This window comes from Cryptomeria japonica, chromosome 4, assembly GCF_030272615.1.
Source record: "Cryptomeria japonica chromosome 4, Sugi_1.0, whole genome shotgun sequence".
In the NCBI taxonomy this organism is placed as follows: domain Eukaryota; kingdom Viridiplantae; phylum Streptophyta; class Pinopsida; order Cupressales; family Cupressaceae; genus Cryptomeria; species Cryptomeria japonica.
The window spans coordinates 104,599,436-104,610,613 of record NC_081408.1 but is presented as its reverse complement, the minus strand read 5'-3'; the positions used below and the strand labels follow the sequence as shown (position 1 = coordinate 104,610,613).

The window sequence follows — 11,178 nt, the reverse complement described above, 5'->3', positions numbered from 1 at the left end:
CTATATCTTCAATTTCAGTTGTTTGCCTTGTTTGCCTTCTGATTCGAGTAGTGTCATTTGAGGGCACTCATACAGATTATGTCAGTCTTCTCTACCTAGTCATGTTCTATTTCAATGGAGGTTCTTCAGATCAGCAGTTATTCTTTGACAGAGTTTGCAAGTTCTTCATGCTTCAGTGGTGTTCTTTTCCATCTCTTTTTGGAGTAGATTTTTGTTCCCACGTGGTTTTCTCTATTTCTCCAGTTGATAGAGATTTCATTGTATTTGGATACCTGATCAGGCCTTGTTGTCGGGACCCATCTTTCCTGCTTTCAGTAGTTGTTCTAGGTTTTAGCTTCTCCCTAAGTCTAGATTAAGGGGGGGTGTTAGAGTATTCGAGTATTTACTTGATTAATTAAACAATATTTATTTAATTATTTAAGTTCCCTTTATCTCTTTTTCACTTAAGCTAACTTTAGGTGCATAATAATTAATTCTTTTATTAATTATTATGTGCAAACCTAGGTTTTCCCTTTTAGGGTTTCTTGACCTATTAAAGGTTAAGTTCTTTCTTTTCTTTGTAACAAGAAGAAGGTTTTTTACATTACACATTTTGTGAATATTGAGCTCTCTCTTTTTGAGCAAATTTTCTATGTATTTCTTTCTTCTATGATTTGCTTCCTTGCTTCTCCTTGTAACAGGTTTTTCAGCTTGCAGAGATCTTTGGGCTCCTGTGGTGTTGTATTTTTTCACCTCCAACATTTGGTACCTATCTTCTCCTTGCAATTCTGGATGAGTATATGAGAAGGTAGCTTATTAAGAGGGGCTCCTCCAATACAAGCATCGTCCCAAAAGTCCACCTTCCTCCCATCACCAATGGCTAATACATTGTCGAGACTAGCAATACGTTTAGCTTTGATAACACTATTCCAAATGAAAGAACCGCTTGGTATCTGATCTGAGACCAGGAAATCCTCAATGGTTATTATGAGGTACTTAACCCTTGATTGGTATTTTTTAGCTTGCTTAGCTATCATTCACGATTTTGAATTACTTTAGGCATGATAGATGTATTCCCCTACTCTTTTACCTTCTTCTCTTAGCCATGGGATTAAAGCTTACCAAAAAAACCCAATTCCCTGGTTCTCCATGAAGACCACATTCACCTTATCATGGAGCATGCAAAGGCCTTGTCTATCTAAATCGTCTACTTATAAACACAAGATTGAGTTTTCCAAGAATGTTTGGTGACATTTTCTAACTTTTGTACTCACTCTGAAGATGCCCCTTTTGATGATGATGCTTGCTTCCATATTGGCACTCTTAAGAACCCTAGGAAGGATATTTTTTCCCTTAATTGGCCTCATGGGTATGAAATTAATAAAGAAGATTCTGATTATGTGGGCCCTTAAAGGAGTATGTTCCAGATTCCCTTATCAAGATGGCTATGCTAAAAAGGGTAATTTTAAGGTGGGGGAATCATCTAAATATTTAAAGCTTTAAAAGTTTAAAGAGTAGAACAATAGCCCCAATTTGTCTCAATCTGTTATCAGGGTTTAAAGGGTTTAAAGGGTGTAGTATGTCCCCAAGGTCAATTAGAATTCAACTGTCAAAAAAAAAAATTATGGGGTGGCAGGGGACAAGATCGACATTCTTGAGTTTGGTGGGGACTCGCAAGGGGATGGAGTTCTACGTTGAGATCCTAGTTGAAACTAAGAAAGGTACCCCTACAAGTATGTATAAGGGGTCCTCTTCCTTTAGAAGTAGGGACATGCTGGTGGTGGCCAAGGATGTGATGGATGGACAAAACAATCTGTTTAAATGGATGGTTTTAGAAATCAATTTGCTCAAGGAAAGGGTTAATACCCTTAATGACAAAGTGGATCTGGGTTATACTAGTTTGAACAAGATTGATTTTGTTGATAATGCTAATAAAATGCTTTCTCTTATCCAAAATGTGGCCAAGGATGTGAAAACTATTCAGCTGGTTCATGATAAAAAGATTAGGTCTCTTGAAGATACCTTGACAAGATTCAAGATAAGCTTAGGCTCATGGTGGCTGTGAATAGAACAACCATGTTGAATAGTTCTGAACTCCTTAGATAATTAAATGATAAGGTGCAGACCCTTAAAGACTTGTCAAAGGGTTTTTATGGCTCCCTTTCTACTTATATGGATGATGTTGGGAAGAACATTGTTACTGATCAATAAGACACGAGTATTGGTCCTATTTTTGGCCCCTCCTCTAGAATGTGCAACCATGATAAAGGTAAGCATGTTCAAGCCCCAATTCTCCATAATATTGTGGACATCAATGAAGATGTGATTGACAAGAATGTCGAAGCTTTAAAAATGTTAAAAAATCTTCAATAAGCTTTCAGGTTAGTTGACTTTTTTTGTGTTGTTGGCCGACTGTTTGTTTGCATTTGGGTTTCTCTTGGTACTAGTTGTCTTTTTTGTAAAGGGTATTAGGTCCCTTCAAAACTTGTTTTACTCTAATAAAAAACAAATATATATTTTATTGGACAAACTCTGTTTTCAGCACACTAGTCACATTTATGTCTAATATGAATCCAACTCAAAATCAGTACAACCTTATTAATTTTAATATTTATCAATCTAATAAAATCAGTATAATGAGATAGATTAGATTTCCACAGTTCATAACAATTTGAATTGCTTCCCTTCTAAATTTTACTGTGTACAATTTTGTTAGCATTGACATTTCTAATCATAGTTTATGATCCATCATCAAGATGAGAGAATTGTTTGTAATTTTTTCTCAATAAAAATACACACAACAACAATTCTAAAATCAGTATAATAAAATATTACGAATTTCTATTTCATGAGATGATAGATGATGTCTTATCTTCCTATTATATCCCTATAAAACAATAAAGCAAAAATATATTCATTTGGGAATCATACATTTGGTATTAAATACAGCATAAATTTTTCAAAACTGCACCACATTGAAAAGTTAAAACGAGCCCCTCGAATCTCTCAACAATAGAAAGCAATAGCTCAAATATAACACGGCAAAGGTATAAAAAGTCAAAAAACTTTGATGATGTCGTTCCAAAAAAGTGGCTTAAAACAAGACTGGGATGTTGTCATCCCCGTCACACAGCTAATCCATTGAAACCTGCAGAAAGAACAAGAAAATTTAGTCTAAAGAATACCGAGGAGGGAGTAATTTATTCTGTGCAGGCCAAGCGCTTTATTAAAAGGTAAAGCGGACCTTGGCAAGAGGATAGGCAGTGAGTTATGGCGTTGGAAGCTACTTCCATTATCGTTCTTGCTGTAGCACTTGCTACCCTTTTGCTAATTGCAAACTCTCTCAGAAGTAAAATTTATAACACGGCAAAGGCAAAGCTACCGCAGCCTCCATCATGGCCAATAATTGGGCATCTTGCTCTGCTAAGAAGGAACAAACAGCCCATTCACAGATTTCTATCCTCTCTTTCAGAGCGCTATGGGCCCATCATGCATCTCCAACTTGGCTTCCGCCCAGTTTTGGTTATCTCCTCTTCAGATCTCGCAGAAGAATGCTTCACAACAAATGACAAAGCCTTTGCTTCGCGCCCAGTTCTGTCTGTAGGAAAGTATATGGGGTATGATTCAAAATATTAAGCTTGGCTCCTTACGGCTCCTACTGGCGAAACATCAGAAGAATTTGCAGGCTCCAGCTCTTTACTGCACACAGAATCGAATCCTTCAGGCAGGTACGCACGGAGGAAATTTCCGCTCTCATCCGTTCGCTGTTGGAGAGTTCAGATCGAGAGATGAATCCAGTGAACATTAAATCGAGGCTCTCAGATCTCACATTTAATATCATTGTGCGAATGGTTGCCAGCAAGAGATTCTCGCCAGATCTCTGTTCGGAGGATTTCAAAGAAGCGCAGCAGTTCAAGGAGATGATGGAAGAAACTTTCTTGCTAGCTGGATCATTTGATATTGGCTACTACTTGCCTTTTCTCAACTGGATAGATGTGCATGGAATAGTGTTTGCCATGAAGAATCTTCACAAGAAGAGAGACGTGTTTATGAAGAAATTTCTGCAGGATCACCGAGAGAAGAGAGGGGTACATGCTAGAGACTTGATAGATGTTCTCATCTCTGCAACAGACAACCATGAAATTCAGTCTGACAATAACGACGATGTGGTGAAAGCCATTGCCTTAGTATGTTCTTATATCATTTTCTGATACATAATTTTGAATGTTTTGCAAGATCTTTTGATCATAGTTTCTTTCTATTAAAATAGTTGATTTCTTGTGGTCAAGGCATAGATGGTTTAAGCGATGACTGTGTACTATTATGGTCAAGGTTCAAATGCCACTGACTTTTGAAGTGGAAACCCCATCTGTACACAAGATTTTTAAGCTCTTAATTAAAAGATTTGTCTTTTGGTTTTGCAGAGCATGATAAATGCTGGTACTGAAACATCCGCTGTGACAGTCGAGTGGGCACTGTCAGCACTGATGAACCACCCTGAAATTTTGTCGAAAGCCCATCAAGAACTCGACACACATGTCGGACGGGACCGGTTAATGGAGGAATCAGATATCCCCAAGCTAAAATATTTGCAGGCAATTGTGAAAGAAACTCTCAGGCTTTATCCAGCAGTACCTCTTCTGATCCCTCATAAATCTACCGAGGCCTGCACTGTCGGAGGATATCTTGTTCCCGCAGGAACTCAACTGTTGGTGAATGTGTGGGCAATTCAACGGGACGCGGCCGTGTGGGAGCGCCCCACGGAATTCGATCCTGATCGTTTTCTCAACAGGGGCAAAGAGATTGATGTGAAAGGGCAGGACTTCGAATTGATTCCTTTTGGGTCAGGGAGAAGAATCTGTCCGGGCATGTCTTTGGCATTGATTGTCGTAACGTGCACATTGGGGCGGCTGCTTCAGAGTTTCGAATGGTCTGCTCCAGTGGGCACTGTAATTGACATGGCAGAGGGACTTGGTCTTTCAATGCCCAAATTAATTCCTTTGGAAGCCAGTATTAAACCTCGCCTTCCACTCCAACTCTACTGATACGTCTGCTTACACCATGGAACAGAGTTTTCACCCCTGACCACATTGTGGGTCCGAAATTATTTAATTTAGTGGTAATTGCTCCTAACGTGTAGAGTTTACCGCTGTAAATATTGTAAATCATGTCAGATTTTTAATCTCCTGGTCTTCCTCTTGTAGATAAATAGCATTTACTAACTTTCAGGGTGCTGTGATGAGCTCAGAAGCAGAATGTTTTCAGGATTATCTTCCACTGATCAAGGTGGGAGCTTCTCAATTGAGCTAATATCAAAATATCTCAAAGGAAGATGATTGAATCTTATTTGTGTTCGAGGTCATGTATATGAATGGTTATAATTTTTCTATTAGATGTTGTTTCTGGATTAGATTGTGTGTATTTTTTTTAATCAATATTTTGGATCACATTCGATGATTTATAATCAGGATAATAAAGAGGTAGGAAATGTATAAGATGAATGGTTGCAGATCAAGAAGTAACTTAAAATGGAGGAAGGGAAGAGAGAAGGTGAGAGAGTATACAAAGGCTGAAAAGGGGAAAAGAATAAAGTAAAACTAAAAGAACAGAGAAAAAGAAAGTAAAGTCTAATAATTCAACAAATAATATAATCGTGTCCAATTTTATTTTTATTTTTTCTCCTCTCAAATATTCAATTAATTAATTTTTAATTATTTAATGTTAATTATATCTTCAATTCCACTCTCAAATGTCACCCACTGTGAGTTTAACTATCAATCAATTTGTCTATATTGATAATGCAATTAGTTAACTTCGTAATTATCTCAATCTAATATTTTAACTGGCAATCGTGCCTTGGTGTGCAATGGGTATGCCGAAGATGTGTGGAATGTCTATTAAGAAAAACAAGATGTATTAGTTGCATACATTTGTGTAGAACATGAGGTCAATTGGTAGGCCATTTAGCAAATGATGTTTGTGCAACAAAGCTCTAAATGGAGATATTGTAGTTTAAAATTAATTATGCATCTACTTACATGGATCCAAACACAAGTGAAATAAAAAAATTTAATGAAGAAGATAATTAGACACCACTACCAATAGAGAGAGAGAGAGAGAGAGAGAGAGAGAGAGAGAGGTGGGTGAGGGGGGATAGACATAGAGAGGAAGATATAGATAGATATGGAGAGCGAGATGAAGAAAGATATGGCTATAGCGAGAAGAGGGAGAAAGAATTAGATAGAGATGGAAGAGATAAATGCATAGAGACGGAGATACGAAAATATAAAGATAGTATTTATGAAGTGAAATATAGAGGTAGAGAGAGGACAAAATATACGAATAGAGAAAGATGAAGAGATAAAGAGATAGAGATTGTGGGAGAAATGTATAAAGATATATATATATACAGAGAGAGAGAGATATATAAAGTAAAAGAGATAGATACAAATGTATAAGAAGAGCGGGGGAGAGAGGGAGAAAGATGGAAGAATAAAGAAGGGCAAGAATGTCCAAAGATAAAGGGAGAGAGAAAGATAGAGGCAAAGAGGAAGATAGATGGAGAGAAATAGATAAAGAGAGGGAGAGAAGGAAAGATATATATATACATAGAGAGAGAGAGAGAGAGGGAGAGAGCGGGGGGGGGGGGCGAATATGGGAGGGAGAGATAGAGAGATAGAAAGAGAGGGAGGGAGAGAAAGGGAGAGGTAGGTAGAGGATAAAGAGAAATAATAGGGTAAAGTGGGCCTAATATATATATCGGGAGAGGGATATAGATAGGGAGAAATATAGAGAGATGGAGAGGGATAGAGAAATAGATATGGAGAAAGGGGGAGAGGTAATGAGATAGCAATATAGAGGTAGAGAAAGATACATGGATAAAAAGAGATATAGAGAGGGTAGAGAGAGAGAGAGAGAGAGAGAGAGAGAGAGAGAGAGAGAGGCACAAAGACACACACACACACAGATATCGATGGAAAGAGATTGAGAAGAGATCGAGGGGGTGATAGAGAGAGTAGTAAAGAGATAGAGATACAAATTAGGAGAGATGGATTGAATAAGACAGAGGTAGAGATAATGAGATATAGATAGAGAAGGGGAGAGAGAGATAAGTATAAAACGAAGAAAAGATAGAGAGAGAGAGCGACAGAGAGGCACAAAGACACACACACACAGATATCGATGGAAAGCGATTGAGAAGAGATCGAGGAGGTGATAGAGAGAGTAGTAAAGAGATAGAGATACAAATTAGGAGAGATGGATTGAATAAGAGAGAGGTAGAGATAATGAGATATAGATAGAGAAGGGGAGAAAGAGATAAGTATAAAAAGAAGAAAAGATAGAGAGATGGATATAACCTGGAAAAGATAGAGGGGTGAGAGAAAATTATATAGAGGAGGGACAAGAGGGGAGAGGTAAAGGGAGAGAGGGAAATAGAGATAGAAAGAGGGTGACAACGAGAGAGGGAGGATGGTGAGATAGAAAGATAAAGATATAGGAAATCAGATATAGAAAGAGGTAGATAGGATATATATAAAGAGCAGGAGAGATGGAAAGAGAAATGAAGTGAATAAGAGAGATATATAGAGATAAAGAGATGTAGATGGAGAGAGAGAGGGAGAGGTGGGAATATGGGGATAGAAGGGGAAAGAGTGATAGATACAGGAGGTCTTAAAGACAAGTAATAGAGAGAGAGGTAGATTGATAGAGGATGGATGTAGAAATGGGAAGGGAGAAGTAGGAGTGTGTGTTTGAAACAAAATGAGAGATAAAGATTGAGATAGGGAGGGAGAGGGATATGGAGATAGAGATCTAGAGAGTGGGAAGGATATATAAGTAGAATAATAAATATAATTATATATAAAATAAATAGGCAAACTAGTTATAATATGGTGATTATTGCACTCACTATTATGGAATATAATAAATAAACTATATGGTTATAGTATTATTTAAAAATAAATTTACTCAATATAAAATATAATCAATTAGTAATTATATGTTAAATATATTGTATATTCTGCATTATAAATATTTAATTTTCTATTACAAAAATAATGTATAATAGTATTTTTAAAATAAATTTAATAATTCACATTATATAATAATGATATAATTCATATTATATCAAATATTATGCACAATAATAAATATAATTATATTATATATAATTAAATTCATATATATATATATATATATATATATAATATTATAACTGATTGTACATTAATATTTAATAATTTTTAATACAAGATATAATATATAATATTATTTTTATAATGAGAGAAATAGAGAGGATAAAGGATTAGAGAGGTATGCAAATAGAGAGTGATAAGGGGAGAGAGAGAGGGGAGATAGAGATGTGCAAAAGACATAAGGGGAGACATAAGAGTGAATAGATATAGAACAATAAAAATATTATATTATATATTATATTTAATATTTTCTAGTGTAGAATATAATATATAATTATAATATTAATTTCAAATTTTTTATAATTAACATTATATAAAATATAAAATATATAACATTTAATATAATATAAATTGTACTATATAAGAATACATTAATTATTAATTATAATAATTTTATATTTGTATCTAATAATTTTTATATAAAATAAGTATAATTATATTACATATAATTTAATTTTTATTATATAATTAATAGTTTTCATTATACAATATAATATATAATAATCATATAATTTAGATAGAAAAATATCATATATAATAATAGATATAATTATTTATATATAATTTTATTTTATGTTAAAATATATATTATATATTAATTATGTATTATATTATATTTATGTTTAATATTTTTTAATAAGAAATATAATATATATTAAATATAATCATAATATTATTATAAAAAATCTATTAAATATAACATATAATGATAAAATTAATATAAAAATTGAACAATAAATAATATTAATGGTTGTTGGGACAATGACTAGTATTAATGCCTTTAAATATTTTTATTATTATTAACATAAATATTGACCATAAGATGATAATGTTCACTATAGCTAAAACTTTGACAATTGGAAGATAACAAATTCATATTCTTACAAGAAACCACGTAACCAAGAAAAGCAATAAATTTTAAAGATTAGACATCCCATGAAATGACCCTATGCTTCTCTTTACCCTATGAAAATTTAAACTTCCACATGGAAAAATAAAAATAATTGATTTGGTGGCAAACATGTCTAGGCAAAATCTAAAAGTATGAAATGGGTACATTGGGGAGTTCCCAAGCGAGTCTAATGACCCTATGCTTCAGACGCATCTATTCTGGCTCCAAAAACGCAGTACGGAGGGACTAACACGCGTGTTAGTCACACGTTTTACACCATTGATTTTGCATTTAACGGTCACGATTGACTAACCTATCACTAACACATTGTACGAAAGGTTTGTTTTGGAGCCATAATAGCTGCGGCCCTATGCTTCTCTTTACCCTATTTTCATTATTAATTATGAAAGAAGTCCACACTTTTCTCAAGAAAAAAGATAAGAAAGATAATAATAATAATTTTATATTATTTTTAAGTAAAATAATCAATAAAAATAATATCTTTTCACATATTCTATTTATATTCCTCTAAAGATAGATGTATTGATTTTATACTTATAATTTTACTCAAGACATTTATTTATTTATTTGATAATTATTGTTCACATTTGCTCACTCAACCTCTTAATTACTAATTTTAAAGAAACCCAAAAAATGATAACTTAAAGCTCATTAATAAATTTCACATGTACCAATAGCCACTCACTTTACCCTTTGTAGTTAGAATTTTTGGACTTTAATTGGAGTTGTGCAACTTTTGAGGTGGTTGTAGTGCATGGTTATTGGGTATCTTTAAGTAGGTATCCGGCTACACTTTGAAATGGCCACTTTTTAACTATTACACACTTAATGGATCCCATAGTATGCATTGTTACTATCGAGAGTCCAAAACAATAGCAGTAAGTAGTAATGTCACATGTGGAGACAACTAAAGAAAAATCAGAAACAACAAAAAGAAAACCATTGAAATCCGATATAATTTAAGATTTACAAGTACGTAAAGTTAGCTATAAGGTGTACTCAATGCTTCTCCTAATAAATGATATTTTTTCCCTATAATGTAAAATGGAAACTACAACTTTAATTTTAATAATAAATTATTATATTTATATCATATTATACTAACTATAACAATATAATATAATTATTTTGAAGATAAATATTAAATAATTAATACAACCTGGAGACATAAAACCTACCCCAAGCTTCATAGCCTAAGATGCCAAGATTATTTATGCTATTTAGAATACAAAGCCATGACTAATGATTTCACACCTGACAGGGTGGTTGTGTATGTCTTCTTCTAGTGAGAAAAGAGTGAACAACAATTAGAACATGGGTGGTAACTAATACTCTTCCCCTAAACAACTTTTCAAATTCATATTTGAGAGTTTTGCTCCCTTGGATTAAATATCTTAAAAATGAAGAATAACAAGATTCGCGCAAATAATTTACATTACTAATATTTATTGTGACATTTAAGTGAACATTATTTTGAAAACTTAATTTTAAATTGAACATATTCTACTAAAATAAATCAAAGTGATATAACATATAAATATAATATAATTATATTAAATTAATTTGCATAATTAATAATTTAAAATATAAATTTATCAATAATATATAATTATATTATTTAAAATAAAACATATATTTCAATTAGAAAGTGTAATTCATATTAATGGATAAGAAATTGTAATTATTAGAAAATTGTGTGTTAATTGTGTAAGTGAAATTATGTCATGCCCAAAATTTAGGGCAAAAATGGAACCATTTTTTTTTAAACGGCTAGTTAGATAACCAAATTTACTATCACGACATGTGTTAACATGTTGGCCAACAAAGAGCGTTCTAACTATGATACTAACTAAGTATCGAAAACTTAATTAAAAAATCATTTGCGGAAACTAAAAGTTTTAATTTATTTTCTCATCAAATAAAGTCGTTAGTTTAATTTATTAAACTCATTTAAATGGGTGGACGAAGATAAGAATTGATCTCCCATAAAGCCATATTGTCTGAATTTCATTTTAAATCATTAATTAAATTAATGGATTAAAGTGTCAACTTAATTTTCTAAATGACATTATCCGAGGAGGAAAATTATCT

General features: G+C 33.2%; 1 protein-coding gene across 1 annotated transcript; it reads left to right on the top strand.

The window, feature by feature from the left end:
* The first annotated feature begins 3,145 nt into the window (after window positions 1-3,145).
* LOC131052996 (xanthotoxin 5-hydroxylase CYP82C4) lies at window positions 3,146-5,367 on the top strand. Its single transcript, XM_057987615.2, is given in 3 exon segments — window positions 3,146-3,619; window positions 3,622-4,166; window positions 4,404-5,367. Coding segments are annotated over 3 exon segments (1,536 nt in total). The 5' UTR covers window positions 3,146-3,249; the 3' UTR covers window positions 5,025-5,367.
* Window positions 5,368-11,178: the final 5,811 nt, after the last annotated feature.